The 21,940-nt window shown below is 37.8% G+C and overlaps 1 protein-coding gene across 12 annotated transcripts in view; it reads left to right on the forward strand.

The window, feature by feature from the left end:
* Positions 1–21,940, forward strand: part of PKP4 (plakophilin 4) — a 241,099-nt gene that overhangs the window by 182,919 nt on the left and 36,240 nt on the right. For 9 of the 12 annotated variants that reach the window (XM_040475139.1, XM_040475145.1, XM_040475143.1 and 6 more), the window contains 5 exons: positions 582–1,134; positions 6,244–6,432; positions 8,619–8,838; positions 16,622–16,754; positions 17,752–17,965. In XM_040475139.1, the coding sequence (XP_040331073.1) occupies positions 582–1,134; positions 6,244–6,432; positions 8,619–8,838; positions 16,622–16,754; positions 17,752–17,965 (1,309 nt within the window). The remainder of the gene's footprint in view (positions 1–581; positions 1,135–6,243; positions 6,433–8,618; positions 8,839–16,621; positions 16,755–17,751; positions 17,966–21,940) is intronic. The other 3 variants (XM_040475142.1, XM_040475150.1, XM_040475144.1) reach the window with 1 other exon arrangement.

Below are 21,940 nucleotides of genomic sequence, written 5' to 3' on the forward strand. Positions count from 1 at the left end.
TTTATCTATTTCATCCATCCCCCCATCCACCTCCCCTCTGGCAACTCCCAGTTTGTTCTCTGTATTTAAGGATCTGGTTTTTTTATTCCTCTGTTTCTTTTTTCTTTGTTTCTTCATTTGTTTTCTTTCTTAAATTCCACATATGAGCGAAATCATATGGTATTTGTCTTTCTCTAACTTACTCCACTTAGCATTATACCCTCTAGGTCCATCCATGTTGTTGTAAATGGCAATGTAACATTTATCTGTTGTGAAAAATGCATAGGCAAGAGGGTAAAAAATATAAAGACAAAGGAAAAAGGAATATTAAGTATTTTCAGATGTCTCTTTATTAATTGATTCTGAGGGGGAAAAAGTTAGAGGTTAAACTACCAAAAAAAAAAAAAGAAGTAGACCAAGAGAAGCACAATAAGGACAAATTAATATCCAGCTCTAAAGCATAAAAAGGAAAGAAACTTAGACGCCTAAAATGAGCAGTGAATTCATATTCTGTAGTGAGCTATGTGCATTTTGTTCTGTAATGACAGTGGACACAAAACCCTGGATAAACCCGTTCTCTTTTTTCCCCCCCCTTTCATCAGCCATCAGTAGCCAATCGGGCCATGAGAAGAGTTAGTTCAGTTCCATCTAGAGCACAGTCTCCTTCTTATGTTATCAGCACAGGCGTGTCTCCTTCAAGGGGGTCACTGAGAACTTCTCTGGGTAGTGGATTTGGCTCTCCATCAGTGACAGACTCCCGACCACTGAACCCCAGTGCATATTCCTCAACCACATTACCTGCTCAGCGGGCAGCATCTCCATACTCTGCACAGAGACCCGCGTCCCCAACAGCTGTACGTCGGATTGGGTCAGTCACCTCCCGGCAGACCTCCAATCCCAACGGACCAACCCCTCAGTACCAAACCACCACCAGAGTAGGGTCCCCGTTGACCCTGATGGATGCACAGACTCGAGTAGCTTCCCCATCCCAAGGCCAGGTGGGGTCGTCGTCCCCCAAACGCTCAGGGATGACTGCCGTACCACAACATCTGGGACCTTCACTGCAAAGGACTGTTCACGACATGGAACAATTTGGACAGCAGCAGTATGAAATCTACGAAAGGATGGTTCCACCTCGGCCAGACAGCCTGACAGGTGAGTTCAAGGTGACAGCACTACATAAAGCCCGGTGAGGAAATCTTCTGTGCAGTCGTCACCGAAACAGAGCATGATAAAATGGAAAAAGCTCATAGTTTTATCTCAAAATTTATACTGCTGACTTCAGGCTGACTTGTCTTTCAGGCTCTATAATTCTTAATGCATGAAACTATATATACATTTATATCAACCAGAAATCTTTTGCAATGAATGCATTTTCCCCCTCCCAATATTAGGATATAAAAAGTACTTTTTTTGCATTTTAGAAACATTGATTGGAATTCTAAGCTGTTTGTTGGGGTTTGTGGGGGGTTTGCTTGTTTTTTTTTTTTTAATGAAAAATTGTTCACCAGGTAGGCCTACCTATATCCAAACCTCTAAGTTTTGTTAAAAAATCTCTTGAAATATCTCTTGAAATATTTAGCTTTTTTAAAAGAAATGCTTTAATGATACAGAATATGGATTTTTCTCACCTACTGCCTTGATTTTAGCATCCCAGTGGGAAATGCACAAAGCTCTTATGATTACCTTCAAATGCCATTCGGATTAAGTCAGAAAGACACCAGCAAGGTGCCTGATATTATAGCCATTTCCTCCAGGGTATTTTCTTGGAGGGTTTCCCACATAATGTATAGGCATTGTTCTTTTTATCAAAATGAAATTTATCTTTAGTTAGTGTTTTAAAATACATTTTTAACATGTACACAATGGTAAAAAAAAAATTAAAGAATGTGTTTACATATGTATGTATTACAAATGTGCACTCACTGTGTTTTATACTGATGGGATTCTATTATATATTTATATATTGTATATATCTTATACCATGTAAATATGTATAATATATATGTATATCTTCTTTTTTAATATGTCTGAGAGCTCCATTCTGCCAATAGATGCCTAGGACCCTATTTTTATAGATGTATTATAATTTATTTTATCTCTTCCTTATTAACATTTAGGTTTTTTCATATTTAGGCATTAGAGACAACAATGTAACGTGTATGTAGCTAGTTCTGTATTGGTCTTGCATATTTGCACATAGATACTAAGATAACTGTGGGATGCATTTCTTGAAGTAGAATTGCTAGATCAAACTAGGTGCTTATTTGTTCTTAAAGAAATACTATCCTACCTCGTGCCTTCCAGGGAAGCTGCACAGATTTCTATTTCCACCAATAGGTTTAAGCATATCTGTTCTCCTAAACCTTCACTAGCACTGCATATTGTCAGAGCACCTCATCTTTGCCAATGTCGTAGATTAAAAGCTGTATCTCATTGTTTTAAGTGCCTTTATCGAGTTATGACTGATGTTGAAGATTTTACATGTTTATCAGCCTTTTTATTTCTTTTCTCCAAACCACAAGTTTAGGTTTTTTGTCTATTTTTAACTTATGAAAGCTTTTTATACTTGAAGTAAATTAGCTTCTAGTAATATACTTCTCGGGTATTTTTTCTATTTTGTAACTTGTCTTTTGACTTTGTTTTTGGTATTTTTTATTTACAGAAGTTTTTAATATTTTGTATAGCAAAATTAATATCATTTCCTTATGGCTTCTGGGAAAGGTATTTTCTAGTTGAATAATTTTGCATGAAGAATTCATATTGAACTAGATTTTGAGCTCAAAAGAAATTCCTAGTGGAGAAACCACCTCTTTTTCATTCAGTCATCAGAGGAGTGTACTTGACTTAGATATTTTCTGGCATGCCTCTGAAAGTATGCAGCAAAGTGAGGTAGGAATCATTTATGAAATTTTGTCTCCCAAGGAAACCTTAAAAGATAAATAGTTCTGAGGATTTCTGTATTCCCCCCAGTGTACATATAGAATAGCTATGCAGAAATCTATGTTTGCCGTAGAGTGAAGTGGAAACCCAGGAAGGAAGTGAGCACATCAATTACTGTCTCTATGTTTAACCCTGAGAGGGATGATCTTCTTTGGTCTACAAAGCCTGTCTTCTGCCATCACAGGTGAAATTAGACTTTATGTTTAGAGCTAGGCTATCACAGATTTTTTGCCCTAATCTACTACAGTCTTGAAAAGAAGCTAAGGGTGTCCTTATAAAGGTTCTAGGAAAGCTCTGCCTTCCCATCGTCTCCTGCCTGCTTATTCTGAATGTGGATCCTAATTTGTGAATTCCTTTCTTTCATTCTTACTTCCAAAAGCCATGTGCTTATCATGATATTTATTATGGTTCTTGATCTCAAAGGATTAATAACCTGTTAATTGATAAGCCTGAAGCAATATTTTCTAATAGATTTGGACACTTGGATATTTGGTGGTCATAATTTAAGCGATGATACAATATGTGTATAAATTACTTCCTACAACAGAAAACTATCTCTGCCCTAAAATATTCATTTCAGTAAAATCATAGCATGTCAAGAAAAATTTTGAGAATATAAAGAATACTATTTGGGAGATAAATTTATGTTTATTTGCAATGTCTTAAATATAAAGATTTTAAATCACAGGGAATATGTCATTGTAATAGGTAAACTAATGTGTATTTGTGGAATTGCAAATAGAAACTATTGGTTACATAAGTAATTTTGTAGATCAGCATTTTCCATTATTTGGAGGGGGAGATAAGGTTATAAAAAATTTGCATAAATGCTTCTGGAAAAGTTATCTCTAATAACAGTTATGGAACATATTTACTTATCTTCCAGTTTAAAAGACACTAAGTTACAGTGGACTTTCTACACTTAATCATTTTACTTAATCTATGGAGGCTATGTAATTTTATAATTTTTTAAATGTAAATCTGTAAGACTGTGTGTTTTGTTTGCATGCATGAGCAGGTGAACAAAATTAGTAGCCATCACTGTTACGTTACTCACAAAGATTATGTTACTCACAAAATAAAAGCCTTAGAAGTATAGTGAAATGAACATTTCATTTATAAATGTTCATTTCAGTATAATTCTAAGGCTTTTATTTCCCATTTCAGTCTGTCACATGTAGTAATTTCATCTCACTAATAATCTTATAACAAGTGAATAGTTGCTGGATACTTTTTATGGTTCTCAACAAGCTCATTTGGTTTCCTTTCCCATGAAATTATAGTAAATACTTGCAAATATTTATAAATCATATCATATAGCATGGTTTCCAGTGAAGAATCCAGCCAGATTCTTGCATAGTGAGAATGTAACATTCTGATTATGTGCAAAATACTTTGTTTGAGGGCATGGCTGTTCAGCCAACTTCATGAGCATTCAGTGCTCAGCTTGTTTGTGCCCAAGTGTTGAGTGATCTACAGAGTATCACAGCAAATCACAAGTATTTGTGGCTTTATTGAAGTTAAAATAGCACCTTGTATTGAGAAGATTACCAAGGACCAGGTACATTTACCTGCCCACTTTATATCACCATTAACAAATACAATGCCTGCACTTTCATTCAAAATGCATGCCATAAAGAAATGGAGCTTACCTCTGCTAAGAAGAATGAGAAATCTGCCAGTGAATGAAAAGCTGAAATCTCCAAATGAGAACTTTACGATAACAATCATGGTATCACCTTTAGAGTTACATTGGCTTCCATGGACCCCTGGTGGGCTAAACTTGCCCTTTAATTCTGTGTGAACACAGAGGGGCTCTATCGAGTTCCAGATCTCTCGCACCACGTCTTATTGAAGCCGGAGGGTTCACTGTGTCCAGTGTTGGGTTCCTCTCAGCCCTACCAGGAGGTAGTTTTCTGATGGGGATGAATCACGTTTCCTTTTGGGCTCTCAGTTTCCTTGGTTTTGAAATGAAGTTTGGCTGGAGAATCTCCCAATTACATAATTGTTTAAGCCTCTGATCTTCATTTTGGCAAGTGGAGAGCAGTAGCTAATGCCCACATTGGTTCATTTAGTTTCTTACCATGTCACCTTGCTGTCCAGGGTAGGTAATAATCATTCATTTCAGGAGCTCTACGTATTAAACTTTCTTGCCACTCCTCACTAAGCAACATTATCACTCATATTCAGGCCCATTTGCTTTTTGTTGTGATATGATTAACTGAGCTAATAGGATATGAATGAACCTATCTTTTTGTAATTAGTTACTGTGTTAATTATTTGCAATCTTTTTAAAAGGAAGTAAGTGCTGACTTCAGATATGTTTGTGCTTTCTCTTATTCATATTTGGAATGTAACCTTAGTTACTATTCTTACCAAGTGACAGATTGTCCTTACTAATGATGACAGATCACAAACTTCTGAGCATCCTAATATAGAATGTAGTAATTCACTTTCTTTAAGCAAATAAAATGTTTGAGTTTGAACTGTACTTTTTTTATCACAAATCCCATGTGTAAACTTTAGTTATTAACAATTTGAATGAAAGAATATTTCAAATGATCTAATGTTAATGTACTAACTTTGTATTTTTCCTTTGCACTAGAAAGAAGGTAAACAAGAATCTGGTATGTGGGTTCCTGCAAAAACAGCTATGTTTGTTTTTTTTTAAAAGGAAAAATACAGTGATAACAAATAGTAAAATAATACCTCATAATACTAAATAAATGTTATTGCTTCATTGATAATATTCCAAATTTTGTAACATAAAATTTCATGTTTTACTGAAAAATCATGGGTGAATTGAGAGATATATTTCAGAAGTGTTCTTGAATCTCAGCCTTCACTAAGCACTATTACATAGGCATTGTCTTAGATGTTGAGATTTAAAGAGGCGTGCGACATGGTGGGCCCTGCCCCCAAAGAGATGGTTGTCCAGTTCTGCAGAGCAGGAAAAGAGAATGACATGAACCATTGTTTTTATGTTTTAACTGTGAAAATCATGTAACCACAGAAGAGGGCATTCTCTCTTTGGTCACCACCATAAAATAGCTTACAGTTGGGGAATGAATTTCAGAGTATCAAACCACACAATAATTTTTTTCTTACAAAATTTACCTTTATTTTGCCGCCAAGAGAAAGTTTAACTCAAAAAATGTATATAACATCCCTTTCATAGCTGGCATCTTTCTCTTGTAAAGTTCACCAGGTCCAGTGTTTAGTCTTAACATTGGGTCCTATTGGTTAGGTCCTATTAATTAAGTCTTTTAACCTCTCCACAATTTTCTCAATTTCTTAATGATGTAATTTTCCTGCCTCTAGGCTTACGGAGTTCCTACGCTAGTCAGCACAGCCAGCTTGGGCAAGACCTTCGTTCAGCTGTGTCTCCTGACTTGCACATCACTCCTATATATGAGGGGAGGACCTACTACAGCCCCGTGTACCGCAGCCCAAACCACGGGACCGTGGAGCTCCAGGGATCACAGACAGCATTGTATCGCACAGGCTCAGGTGGGCCTTCGTGCTGTTTAGCTGGTTTTCCCAAATGCAATGCCCAAGAGCAGACCGATTTTATTGAGATTGGTACCCTGTTAGAATGAAATCATGTTGCCCATTCAATTGTCAGATAACCAGCTATCACGGTAGATCAATAAACAGTACAACACAAGTTCATGTTGTACCTATTTATAGGTGATAAATTTTCATCTTAGTCTAATCAATGAATGCAGTGATTAGTTTGTTAATTCACAAATAAGTTTGTAGAGCTACACGTATGACTCTCCTTGCATTAGAAACATGTTAGATACACAAAGGAAAACCTGAGTTGGAATATTTGTTTGTGGTTTTTGTTGCCTGGAATATGTATTTACAGAAGATTCCTTTATGAGTTATTTGGCTATCTTTATTTCAGCATGTATGTATCCCAAGTGTATTTGGTATTACTCCTCTTCAGATACTAGATTTCCTCTGAATGTCTACATGTAGAATGTGAAATATTCCTTATGATGGACTCAGTCTGAGGCAGAATACAGTAGCTGCATTTATAAAAACAGGGATGAGTGCATCACACCCTTGCACCCCCACTCGCACATTTATGCCATCCCATCTTGGCTGACAGAGCAGAAGCTATGGCCCATGGCCAAGTGAGCTGCCAGATTGTGCTGCCGGCCTGGTTCATGGAATCCCAAGAGGCCTTTTCTTCTCTTTTTTTTTTTTTTTTTTTTAAGAGATAGTGCATCTATGAACATGCCCACAAATGAACATGCCCACAATGATAACACATAAAGGCACCATTCTAGGATGCATGCCTCCCAGAATACCAAGAGGGAGAAGACTGTATTTGAATTGGTTCTTTGCCAAAAACTGACAGTTTGGTTTACTGCAGGATTTTTCTTCTAATAGAATGTACCGATTTTTAATAGATATCAGTCAAGAAATATTTCACTTGTTATGTTCTCTAAATTAAGGAATTTTTTTAAAGTTCTAATTGGCTTTTTTAAAAATTTTTTTTTTCAACGTTTATTTATTTTTGGGACAGAGAGAGACAGAGCATGAACAGGGGGAGGGGCAGAGAGAGAGGGAGACACAGAATCGGAAACAGGCTCCAGGCTCTGAGCCATCAGCCCAGAGCCTGACGCGGGGCTCGAACTCCCAGACCGCGAGATCGTGACCTGGCTGAAGTCGGACGCTTAACCGACTGCGCCACCCAGGCGCCCCACTAATTGGCTTTTTTAAATGATTAGTGATTCAGCCTCCTGTCTAGAAATAGAGGGGAACTCCTCCCAAGGAATTTCTTTCATAGTATTAAGAAACAAACAATGTTATTAAATCTTTTGATTGGGAGAAGAACATGTCTGCAATTATTGGAGAAATAGCTTCTGTAATAATTAAGAAAGAAATGTTATATGCAGTGTACAATACCTCTATATATAGCCTCATGCAAAAATTTAAGAGGGTACCTAGAGAAGAATTTGATGTATCAGCCTTCTTACGAAATAAATTTTCCAATATTATCAAAATCCAAAGTTCTATAAATAAAATGTGTCTCAAAATAAGTAACCTGTGTACACTAAGTGTTCAGTTTGACCATCTCAATTATCTACAGGTTTGAATAATTGCTTTTTATTGCTAAGTAAAATTATGGCATTTTGCCATTTATTTCTTGGAATAGTTTAATTCTTTTCCTATATCTCTCTTGCACTTTTTTTTTTTCTTTAAGTTTAGTATTTTGAGAGAGAGAGGGAGGGAGAGAATCCCAAGCAGGCTTCGTGCTGTCAGCACAGAGCCTCATGTAGGGCTCCATCCCACAAACTATGCAATCGTGACCTGAGCCGAAATTAAGTTGGATACTCAACCAACTGAGCCACCCAGGCGCCGCCCCTTGCTTGCATTTTTGTTACAAAATCTTATTAAACATAGTAAGATCAATCATGTAGGCAGATTTATAGTTTTATTTTTGCTCTTTTCTGTTAATAAAATTGACATAGTTTGTGTATATTAAAAATCTAAGTGCCTTCTTTAGCCCTGATAAGCTAGATTGGTAAAACCTAAAATCTACATTGGAAATACTGGTAAAAATCTATAAAGCAATTTACATAATTGTTAAAGACTATAATCTTTCTTAAAAATAGTTTTCCTTGGAAAAGTACCACCTTGTGGAAAGTATACTAATCTTTTGAAAAATGTTGACTTTCTAGTAGGTGTTGGAAATCTGCAAAGGACATCCAGCCAACGAAGCACCCTTACATACCAAAGAAATAATTATGCTCTGAACACAACAGCTACCTACGCGGAGCCCTACAGGCCAATACAATACCGAGTGCAAGAGTGCAATTATAACAGGCTTCAGCACGCAGCGCCAGCTGATGATGGCACCACGAGATCCCCGTCGATAGACAGCATTCAGAAAGACCCCAGGCAAGTACTGGTTATGAATCTCCAGGATGCTACAGTATCACAGGCATCAGTGGTTCCTTCAGTCTGACTTTTTTTCAAGTTGCCAAGTCTATGATACTATCAGTTAATTCCTAATCTCTAGTATTTCCAGTTGTATTTTAGCACTGTAGGTCACTGAAGTTAATTTCATCTTAAAGATCGATTCCTTCTTTCGATGCCTTAACAAGTTAGAGAATGCACACACTATCTGCGGGACTCATCACTGAAGTGCTTCACCAGGAACACTCCCTGGGTTAGCCTCTTTGTCTGAATTATATATACGCATGATTTTAAAGGATCATTTTACCCAATTTCCTTAATCCTGACTGACTTTTTAGATAAGGGCTTCCGAAAAAAAATGTATGGTGTTTTAAACTAGAAAAGACCAGTGTCGGGGCACCTGGGTGGCGCAGTCGGTTAAGCGTCCGACTTCAGCCAGGTCACGATCTCACGGTCCGTGAGTTCGAGCCCCGCATCGGGCTCTGGGCTGATGGCTCAGAGCCTGGAGCCTGTTTCCGATTCTGTGTCTCCCTCTCTCTCTGCCCCTCCCCCGTTCATGCTCTGTCTCTCTCTGTCCCAAAAATAAATAAACGTTAAAAAAAAAAAATTTAATAAAAAAAAAACAGAAAAGACCAGTGTTGTGTACATTTTGAATCCTACTGGTCAATGCTGTGTTGTGCTTTTATTGACTAGGTCCTTTGAAAAGCTTTCTGCCATTTAGGAGAAAGTAGTTTACAAAACATTCTCATATCACATAAGCAAAAAATATTTGGCCAGTAATACATGTTTCCTCCTTTTCATTTTATTTGGCCATGTAGAAAGAATGTTTTATTAAGATAAGTATGACTCATTTACTACTTGATTGATTTTGAAAAGTAGTCTCATCTTTAATGAAAGCCACTTAAAATATTTAGGAAATAAAAAAGATTATTTAGAAACTGAAAGAATTTTAATTTCTAAAAGAATGGAATTATCACTAAGTTTTAAGCAGCTTGAGTGTTATATTAAGGTATATATTAATTAGCAAGATTTCATTCACTCTTCACCCACAAATTGTTGTTTTACTGGAAAATTGTTATAATTATCAATTCATTTTTAGCAACCTACCAACTTATTCTAGTGAAAGTGAATTAAAAATGTGAATGAGATTTTGGTCATTTAAACAAAATAACTAAAGGTACTCTTGAGTTGAGTGGGAGCCCACTGCTTCACTAAAACCACTCCACTCTGACTCTTTTGCCTAAAATTCTTTATAGTTCACACATGTGTTTGGTTCTACTAGTCCATGTCCTTGTCATTTTAAGGGTTTTAAAATAACTTGTCTTACAGTACCTTCAATATAATTGACTCACAAATTTTTTCACATGATTCCATTTTTTTAAGTCCTCAAAATGCCAAAATACTAAGACACCCTAATAGATGTGGAATTTCCCAAAAGGGTTTTGAATTGTACGCAATTTAGACTTTACCTCGGCTGAACCTGCAGAGAAAAAGAACAGCTATCCAGAAAGACAGTGAAGTGTGATTAAAGCTTTGAGCTTAATAGGTGTCCCTGAAGATTTCAGTTTTGACCTCTGCTACGAGTAGATTCACGATAAATAAGGATTTCATGTATGATAATACACTTCAGCTATTCATAGTATGATAATTTTGTAGTCTAATGCATAAAACTGTTACGGCTAGCTTTGATTATGTGAAACTTAACTGATAATGCATTTTGCAAGATGAATAAATGATTATTTTCGAATAAATGCATTTATTCTCGATGAAACTGGAATCCAGGTGAATTTGAAGTTTAAATATTCAAACCAAAGTAAAAAGCTCATGACAGCTTTTAATTTTTAGTTTTGAAAATAGCAAACTTGAAGTGATTTCTATTCACTTGTAAGTCCACATTCTTTACCATTAATGCTGTATTATAATTACCCTGAAAAATTTCTTATAGGACTGGAGAAGTTATTAATATTTTCCATATAAATGGAAATCTGTGGGGTTTCTTAATAGTTGTTGAGTGTGGAAGCAAAATTTATTAGTAATATAAGTGACACATCTAGAAGTAGTAACAAAAATACTTCCTATGGAAAGCGATAGCAACATAAAGAATAATAGCATTCATGGTGTTCCTTTTAAGCAGGACTTAATCTGTGCTGTTCAGCAGAATAATACCATGTACAATCCCTTTGACCTTTATGTTATTGTCAAATATTTTACTTCTACACACATAATAAAACCCATAATATAGTGTTATTATTTCTACTGTAAATAGTCAATTGTGTTTTAAAGAAATTAAGAGAACAAATGTCTTTATATTTACTGTATGTTTACCAAATATAGTTCTCATCCTATGTATTCTTCCTACAAATTCCAGTTTCCATCTCGACCCATTTCCCTTCATTCTAAGCACTTCCTTTAGCCTTTCTTGTGTTGCGTGTCTGCTAGCAACATATTCTGCCAGTTTTAATTTATCTGAAAATGTTATTATTTCTTTCATTTTTTTGTTTATTTTTATTTACCTTTATTATTTTATAAAATATTACAGTATTATCATTTTTATATGAGTATTTTTGGGTTGTAGAATGAATCACCTGAGTTTCCATTATTTCTTTTTTTTTTTTTTAATATAATTTACTGTCAAATTGGTTTCCATACAACTATTTCATTCATTTTTAAAGGATATTTTTGCTAGGTATAAAATTCAGGATTGACAGGTATGGGTTTTTCCTTTCAGTGCTTTAAAAAGATGTCATTCATTGTCTTCAGCCGCGATTGTTTCTGATGAGAAATCAGACGTTATTCATATCGTTCTTCTCTTTATGTAATGTATCTTCTCTCTTGGCTGCCTCTCAGGTTTTTCTCTTTATCTTTGACTTTCAGCAGTTTTATTCTGACAGGCCTACCTATGGTTTTTTGGTTTTTGGGGTGTTTTTTTTTTTACATTTAACCTGCTTGGGATTCATTGAGATTCTTTGAATATTGGCTGCTGATTTTTATCAAAACTGGGACATTTTTAACCATAATTGCTTTAAATATTTTTTTCTGCCCCAAACTCATTCTCCTCTCCTTCTGGAGTAACTTGACATTATTGTACTACATGCTTTTACTCTTATTAAAGCTCTGTGTATATCTTAAAATAGTTTTTCTCTGTATTCTTCACACTGGATATTTTTTGTTGATCTATCTTCATATATACTGCCTTTTCTTCTGTAGTCTCCACAATCTGTTGGTAAGCCCATCCAGTGAATTGTTTATTTCAGATACTTGAATTTGGTAGGGTTTTTTTAATAGTTTCCATGTCTCTAAAGACATTTCTTCATCTATTCACTCCCTGTATACATCTTTTCCTTTCCATCTTTGAGCACATCTATGATGACCTTTTAGAGTCCTCTGATAATTCCAACATCTGGGTTTGCTCTGGGTCTATTATTGGGGTTGGTTGGTTTTGTTTTGTTTACATCTTCATAGGTCACATTTCTGTTTCTTCTTATACCTAGCAGTTTTAAATCATATGCTGACTTTTGTGGATGATACATTGTAGGGACTCTGTATTAGGTTGTGACCTGTTAGGATTCTGAGTTTTGTTGTGGCAGATAACTAAATTACCGACAGATGCTTTTGATCCTGTCAAGATTGGTTCTGTTCTTCTGAGAAGGGCCTGTTCAGATTTGTTTTAGTCCTAGCATATGCTTCCACTCTTTGGTGTAGTTCTTTGTGGAAATTAAATGCTGAGGTAATCAGGAAGGTTTACAGTCTGACTGGGCTGGAAGTTCATAGTCACTGGCCTATACTCAGCTCTGTCCTGCAACAGCTACTCCATCCGACCTACGCATGTGTCATGGACATGTACGGTACAGCATTTAGTTAAAGACTTGTGAGTAATCCTCCTATAGACTTGTAGAATCTCTTCTACATAGTTCCCAGTTCCCTGCCCCTCAAATTCCAACCATTTTCAATTCTCACTTCTCTCCCTCAGCTCACTAAGTCCATCATTGCTCCACTTCATGGGCCCAGCTTCCTATGTCACGATGCAAGAAAATGCCCTCAGGCAGAAAGCCAGGGAATATGGGGCTGCTATGATGGTTCCTGTCTCTCAGGAACTCGAAATTGTGTGCTTTTTTCCCTGCCTGTTTTGGCATTGGTAGTATTCTTAATGTCTGTTAAGAATTAAGTCATTAAGTCGGTCCCCCAAGATTACATTCTTGTGTTATGTGTTGTCCAGGACCTAAAAACACTTCCTGCATACATACATTTCATAGTTGTGTTTTGTGAAAAGGCCAAGTCCAGGATCAGTTATTCTATGATGGCTGAAAACAGAAGTCTGGGCTTAGATTGTAATGAAGCAAATCCTGGCAGACATTGATGCCATCCAACCAGCCCATGAATTGATAGCAGTGTTTCCAGGGTAAATTTCTGCTGAAAATCAGGGTTGGAATTGATGCCAACCAAGCCTAACTGCCCATCTCCAGCTGGAGTCTGGCCCTCATGGTACCCAGTGATGCCAGAAAATCTTGACCATATCTATGCCACTTAAAGAGGACAAAAATGTGTATTTGTTATGATTGTGAGTCATCAAGGAAAAATTAAATCACACTCCTTGCACTCTGTTAATTAGAGCACAGATTTACATAACAGGCTTTGGACAGATTTTGACCAGAAATAGTTAACATAGATTCAATATATAAAAGGGAATTTATTATAGAGAGTGACCCTGTTTAGTTCCTTTTTCAGGACTGATGAATATTAACAAAACATCCATATCATAATTAAAAGGAAAATATTTTAATATACACCATCACAATTTAATCATCACAGCCAACCTAAGAAGGTACAACTGATAGTTGTTTTGTTCCTATTATACAGATGTAGTGCTCCAAAGTAGTAGTGCTCCAAACAACTAAGTGCTTTTCAAAATCACGTAGTAAATGAAGGACCTAGGACCTCAACATAGGCAGTCTAACTCCAAATTGTGTGCTTTTTTTCCTGCCTCTTTTGGCATTGGTGGTATTCCTAATGTCTATTAAGAATTAAGTCATTGGGCTGGGGCACCTGGGTGGCTCAGTCAGTTAGGCGTCCGACTTCGGCTCATGATCTTGCGGTCCACAAGTTCGAGCCCCGCGTTGGGCTCTGTGCTGACAGCTCAGAGCCTGGTCCCGTTTTCTGCTTCTGTGTCTCCCTCCCTCTCTCTGCCCCTCCCCCGTTCATACTCTGTCTCTCTCTGTCTCAAAAATAAATAAACCTTAAAAAACAAAACAAAACAAAGAATTAAGTCATTAAGTCTGTCCCCCAAGACAGAATCTCCCTCTTACCTTTGGCTTCAGTTTTCAAAAAAAATCATCTGGCTGCTATGCAAAGAGTAGATGGGGTACAGGAGTGATATCTGAAACAGACAGAGCACATAGGAGATTACTAGATGGGCCAGGCAAGGCAAAGAGAATGGATGGGTTGGGCTTATATGAAATAGTTCAGAGATAGTCAATAAAGTTTGCTGATAGGTTGGACAAGAAGAATACAGGAAAGAGAGAAGTCAAGGGTGGCTCTATTTTGTTTTGAGCAAATGTGTGGATAGTCTTCTTGCCACTAATGTTTTCTGATTCTAATACATTCTCTACTTGGCCACCAGAGTTTTCTTCTTTATAAATGTGACCTTATATATGTTACATTCTCTCACTCTTCTGCTTCACAACCTCTGCTTTCTGTTCCTTATGTGTGGAGGCAACATACAGACTACCTGGGTGGGTTTCACCCACCTCTATCACTTATTACTAATCTCAGGTTCCTTACCTCTATCAAATGTTATTGAGTAGTGCCTATGTCATATGGCAGTAGTCAAGGTAAATGAGATAATGCATATAAAGCTCTTGACACAGTGCCTGACACAGGTAAACTCACTGAATAAGACATTGTTGCATGTACAGAGTCTTGTACACCAAACCACATCTCATTCAGTGCTTGTATCTCTCTGACACCTGCTATGGCACTATTCATTTGAACAGGTGGTGTGTATGTGTGTGCAGGTTTAGGTTGCCCCTTGTAGTGAACAAGCAAGTTAATACATAGAGCGCTCCCAGACCAAGAGAGACTCTAGGCCTTAATAACTAGGCAATAGAAGGATCACTGGGTTGTTAATTTAAAGATTTTTTTTTTTAGAGTTTATTATAAACAGCATTCATTTTACTCATTTTATATAATAGTTCATTCTGCAAAGTCCACAAATTTGTTGCTTTGTGAACCATTCCTTTTTTTTTTCCTAATGTTTTTAATGTTTATTTTTGAGAGAGAGATGGGGGTACACAATTAGAGGAAGGGCAGAGAGAGAGGGAGACCCAGAATCTGAAACAAGCTTCAGGCTCTCAGCTGTCAGCACAGAGTCCGACACAGGGCTCAAACCCATGAACTGTGAGGTCATGACCTGAGCCAAATTTGGACGCTTAACCGACTGAGCCACCCAGGTGCCCCATGTGAACCAATTCTAAGAAGTTGGTCTCTGTATGTTACAAGAGTGAATGCACATTTAAAAAGGATCCTAAACAGTGAGCCAATCAGTTGACATCCAAATTCCAACAATGTGATGTTATCTGAAAAAGCAGAGTATAAGTGTACGTGCTTAGTGTGACTGTATACTCTACAAGAAGTGGGATAGCATACCGGCTCTGAAAGCAGAGTGTTCTGTTGACTAGCTGAGTGACTTTAGGCAAGATGCTTAGCCTCTCTGTCTCAACCTCAATATCTATGTGGTTGCAATAAGAATAAATGAATTCATGGGGTGCCTGGGGGGCTCAGTCTGTTGAGTGTCCAACTCCTGATTTTAGCTCAGGTCATATGATGATCCCAGGGTCGTGGGATCGAGCCCTGAATGGGGCTCTCCACTGAGCATGGACCCTGTTGAAGATTCTCCTCTCTCTCTTTCTCCCAACCTCTCCCCCAGTACTCCTCCCCTGCTCGCTCACATGCACACTCTCAAATTAAAAAAAACAAATTTTTTTAATTGAAATAAAAAAAATGGTGGTTCCATTAAAAAAAAAAAGAATAAATGAATTCATATATATAAAATGCCTAGAATAGTGCCTGGCACAGAATAAGTACTCATGAAATACGAAGTGCTCTTTAAATATAATCCATTTCTTTTGAAAAAATTCTGTATGCACACGTGCACATTTTTTTATACGTATTAGGGGAAAAAAGACCAACAGGAAATGTCAGCAGTGGTTTTCTCTGGTTATAGGATTACCGAAAAAAAAATATTTTTTTATAAATTTCTATACTTCTTATAATCGAGAGCAACCATAAATATTATATTAAGTTCTTTAAAAATCATCAGGCCCACATTACTTGCGATTTCCCAGCTGACACCAGTTCTGCCTATTCCCAGCAGCTTTCTTTCTCTCTGCTCAGACATGACTTCTCACCTGACTGAAGTGCACTTGTTTACCTGAGCCTCACACCTGCAAATTTCTGACATAGGTAGAAAGGCATAAAATTAGAATGGAGGAAGAAAATGAGAATGGAAAAGTTTTTCATATTAAGAATTTCCTTTGTTCTCTTGAACCTCTTTCTGTGCCTGATGATTTATTTGAGTTCAGTAGCATCTCGGTCTCTGCGTATGTTCATCGGGGCAGGCGGGGGAGGAGCTCTTTACATTTATATATTTTAGGAACTTTGTAACTTCCAATTTTAGTCTCAGCCAAGCTTTTTTTATGACAGACTCCTCATCGAGTATATTGTTAAAACACGGTCGTTCCTGCTCTGAAGCCGTGTCTTTCTCTCACAGGGAGTTTGCCTGGCGTGACCCCGAGTTGCCCGAAGTCATTCACATGCTGCAGCACCAGTTCCCGTCCGTGCAGGCGAACGCGGCCGCCTACCTGCAGCACCTGTGCTTTGGCGACAACAAAGTGAAAATGGAGGTACGCACCCAGCGCCTGGCATGCCCCCGGGGAGCGGTGCCTTGCATGGAGCAATCACGTGCTTATGTGCTTCAGAAATTACTAGCTGCAATTCACAGGCCATTTTAAAGGGATAGTGTGATACCAGATACCCCTTTCATTCTTAACCGTGCATTTCAGTATTTTGTAGGAGAAGCCAAGATGAGGATATTTCTTGGAGTGCTTTTAGCATTTTCAAATCCCGTGTCTACTCATTAGCTTACTTATAAAACATGAAGCAAAATTCGATTTAACCTACGTTTTTAGAGTATTTTCCAAAAATCTATTAGATAAAAATTGTGTATGAAACTAGCGAGCTCATGTACTTTATGTGATTCTGTTAAGATTGGTGCCGACATGAAATTAAGTTGTTACAGAGAATTTTTAACTGTTAACTAATACTGAACATAAATGAGTATTTTATTTCAGATTTTAAAGTTTTTTGGCATTTATAGAAATACAGTGAGTCATTGGTTATTGACTAGTGTCCTATGACATACAGATTCTTTCTTAACACTTTGGCATTTTACCCCCTGCAATGGCAAATGGAACTTCATTGTTTTTCCTCAGCTTCGTATGCAAAACAACATACCAGCTGCTGAGCTAAAGGTGGATGAAGGAAATAAAGCCCAGATATATTCATGTAATGTACTAATTAATTGGCAAATGGGAGAAAATTAGGGAGAGTAGTCTTAGAGAAACAATTCTGTAATCCAAATGACTTCAGTCAAAAATCCTCACCTCCAATCCATACAGCTTTATTGTGTTTGTGTATTTGCTCATTTCCCTCAGAAGTATAAGCATAACCCCTCTGTGTGTTTAGGAGGGTAGAGTAGGACTATGCTACCTACACTTGGCCATTAATCCACCTACGACTGCCTTCCTTTTTTTTCCTGTGATATTTCCATAACAGACTTTTATTTGATCACTTTTTAGTCATGTGTCACTTAGGCCTGGTACCTCATATGTTTCATTCTAGGTGTGTAGGTTAGGAGGAATCAAGCATCTGGTTGACCTTTTGGACCACAGAGTTTTGGAAGTTCAGAAGAATGCTTGTGGTGCCCTCCGAAACCTTGTTTTTGGCAAGTCTACAGATGAAAATAAAATAGCAATGAAGAATGTTGGTGGGATTCCTGCTTTGTTGCGACTGTTGAGAAAATCTATTGATGCAGAAGTAAGGGAGCTTGTTACAGGTGGGTAAACAATGTGATCTTGTCCTGAAGGAAATGTTGAAAGCCACCTAGCCGATGTCCTTGTGTGGTGGCACAGTGAAGAAGTTGGAGGTTCTAGGTAGGAGATCATGATGTAGTGTGCACAACTGTGACAAAGGCTGAATCTAATTTAATCCGATGATTCAGAAAGCACTTGCACTGCTACAGGGTCACCCTGACTAGTATCAGTTATTGTACTTGAGTGCGTTAAGTATCAGCTAACAGATGTCTTGTGCATGAAGGACTGAATACAGCTTTCTTTATCATGTATTCCATGGTAAATCTACTTGTGTTAAATAGACTGGCTCTCCTTTATTATGAAAGTAAAATACAGTTAATGGATTAACTACCTTCCACTTGAGTTCAGCCAGTTTCCAGATCCCTGTTAGTACATCAGATGCTTTCCTGGCTACCGGAGATGCACACGTGAATAAACCTCACCCCCTGCCCTCAAGTAGCACTCCGACTCAGGAGGAACAGGAGTGGTTCTGAGAATGTCAGCGAGAAGCTGCAAGTGTCAGGACTCAGTAGGGGCTGCAGCTAGGAGCACAGAGGATGGGCAGGGAAGTCCTCTGGTCAGTGTGAAACCAAAATTGCCCTGAAGGATGTAGAGGTGTTGGCTGGAGATACTTCCAGTCACAGGCAGAGCTCAAAGCCAGCATGGAATATGGGGTCAGAGCTTCCAGCCAGAGAGGCATGCTGAAGGAAGACAAGGCCAAAGAGAAACACAGGCCTGGTTTGGGGAACTTTTATGAGGAACTTGTGTCCCGTACACTGTGGGGTGATTATAGGGCATGGTGTGGCCAGTTTGGGCTTTTAAATGCATTCTTCCAGCAGGTATCAGGGTGGGGGATTGATTTGAAGTAGATGAATGTGGTATCTGGGAGGCCTATAATCTTGAGGTAATAGCTTGAGCCGCATCCATAATAGAAAGAAGGGGTGGCTGGGGTGCCTGGGTGGCTCAGTCGGTGGAATGTCCAATGCTTGATTTCAGCTCTGGTCATGATCTCACGGATCATGAGATTGAGCCCCATGTCGGGCTGACATGTGCTGACAGTAGCCTGCTTGGGGTTTTCTCTCTCCCCCTCTCTCTCTGTTTCTCCCCCTGTTCATGCACTCTCTGTCTCTCCCTCTCTCTCTCAAAATAACTAAATAAACTTTAAAAAAAAAAAAAGGGGGGGCGCCTGGGTGGCGCAGTCGGTTAAGCATCCGACTTCAGCCAGGTCACGATCTCGCGGCCCATGAGTTCGAGCCCCGCGTCGGGCTCTGGGCTGATGGCTCAGAGCCTGGAGCCTGTTTCCGATTCTGTGTCTCCCTCTCTCTCTGCCCCTCCCCCATTCATGCTCTGTCTCTCTCTGTCCCAAAACTAAATAAACGTTGAAAAAAAAAATTAAAAAAAAAAAAAAAAAGGAAGGAAAGGGTGGGTGGTCGAGAAGAGGGAATAGAGAGAAACACACTTGATGGTCAGGGCACAGCGGTCCAATGTGGGGAGTGAGAGAACAGGAGGAAGCAAGTGATGCTTTGTCTTGGGAGACGATGTTGCAGCACTGTCAGCTGAGTTTAAGGGTGCTTGAAGTCCAGGTGAAAGAACAGTTCTGCAGCAGAGCGAATTAATGACAGCATTATCTATAATAGAGAATTAGAGGGAAATACTGAGTATTGACTGGTAGGAAAATAGTTAAATAAATGGCAGTATATTCACACAGTGAAACCAGACATAAGAATTAAGACAAATGCATTAGAGCTGTCTCTGGATAGCTGTAATGTCTGTGTATCTATAGATGTATAGATAAATATCTAGAAGCATTGGTGGGATGGCAAGCACAGCATGATACTATTGGTATAAAGTTTCACAGTATGCAGGTTGAGGCTATAAATTATTTTCTGATATACACACATGCAATAAAGTTAAAATTTTTCATTGAAATGACAGAAGAGAGATTAAAGATAGTGGTTGCCTGTGGGGTGGGGAGGAGGGCAGGTAGAGAAAAAGGGATTGGGAGATTTAATCCAGCTCTGTTTCTTTAAAAAAGAAAAGAAAGAAAGAAATCTGAAACAAAGAAGATAAAATGTCAAAGTTAGATAGTAGTTACCTGGTATCTTATATTTGCTATGCTATTTTTCATGCCTGAGATATTTAATTTAAAAATCTCTAACAACATTTTAAAAAATTAACCCCATTCCCCACTGGCTTTCACGATGAAATTAGAGCTGTAGGTTCTGTCACATATAACTCAGTAACACTGGGGAATGTAGCAAACCATCATGAATCTAATATTTGAGGGGAATCACCTTTCTCATAAGATACTAAAATTTAAAATATAGTACCCTGTACTCCAAATAAGGTATGAAATTTACATACTAAAAGTAGAATACACTTTATATATAATCTTAAACTCTGGATTAGACTCCCTGCCTTAACATAGTTTGAATATTAATGCTTTAACACATCTAAATTATCTATTGATTTATTACTATGTTCTCTTTCTCAAATGCTTTTGAGGCATCAAACCCTCTCACACCAAAAAATAAATTATTTACACTTACATACATATGGCATATGTATATAAAATGAAAATTAGAACAGGATAAATAGAACTAAGAGAAAAGGAAGAATGTAGACCTATCCATTCTAGAAGTCAATATAGTCCCTCCCTTACATTAAGTTCTCTGTAAGGGAGGCTCAGAGGAGACCATGTGTTTGCAGCATGAGTGCTTTCTTTCCTTGTTTGCTGTTTCTTTCCCATGACTGTGAACTTCCTGTGTCATTGTCCAAATAGCGTCTCCCAGTAATACCTGTGTGGCCAACAGGGCTGCAAACTGATGTGTGTGGGCTCCCTACAACATCATGGCAATCCAGGGACAGCCTGATGTTAAAAGCATAGCTTCTACTCAGATTTGGTTCTCTTTTGATTAGTCATGATAGATGTGTAGGGTGTTTTTTTCTCTTCTGTCATAATTTCTCACAGGAGGAATAGGTGTTTGGTAGATTTTTGTTTCTGAGGTTTTATCCTTGGGTGAAATGGTTACAGTGCTTTTTCTGAGCTCAAGGAATGTATAAGATTTAGTGATAAACAAGAAGCAAGTACACGAAAGTTTGGCGATTTCTTTTTCATTTGAGAATAAATCCGATTTATTGGAAATAGAGCCAAACTTCACTAAGAGCTTTTATGTACTAATTTGCCTGGTGCGTACTCCAGATGTAAGTGCTAATTTAGATGCTTCCCTCCATATTTCACTCTCTCTTTGTGAGTGCAGTGCTAGTTGCTGAGAATGCAAGATGTTTTAAGACATGGGTCCTAGCCTTGAAAGGAGGATATGAGTGTTTATTAATTCAAAAAGGCTGTTTCTCCAGTAGATTGTATTGCTTCCAATGTAAAACTAGCAACAACCTCTTTTTTTTTTTTTTTAAACAACTGCCAGTAACTTTTAGGCTTTAAGACGTATTTTTTGTCCACATTTGTAGGGGAGGAAAAATTAATAACTCTATATTTTTACTCCCAATAATTTATACTGATTTATGAACCAATTATTTATGAAATGTTCTCTTTAAAAGTAGTCTTTGCTTTGGAATGGGAGTGGTCAGTGTGTGAACACTTCATTCAGTTGACATATATAAAGGAGTTGGACCAGAGGACTTCAAAAGTGAATTTCCAGCTTCAGAATGCTGAATGTCAACCTGAGCTTGATTTGTATATAACCATTATCCAGCTAATTTGAAACTACAAAGTCATAATATAAATGTAGCACAGTTATGTGTGTGTGTTGCATGTACGCACGTATTTGTAGACCAAGATTTATGAAGACAAGAAAAATTATACGTTCATATTTTTCGGTTCCAGGATTTAGTGGTACCACCTCTAAATGATGTTCAGTAACTTTTTAAGAGTAACTAATCCCTGGTGTGTTTTAATGCCTGACAATATCAAGACTTCCTTGAGCTCCTTCAGTAACTCT

Source organism: Herpailurus yagouaroundi, unplaced genomic scaffold (assembly GCF_014898765.1).
Source record: "Herpailurus yagouaroundi ecotype Mexico unplaced genomic scaffold, PumYag 140, whole genome shotgun sequence".
NCBI classification, from domain to species: Eukaryota; Metazoa; Chordata; class Mammalia; order Carnivora; family Felidae; genus Herpailurus; species Herpailurus yagouaroundi.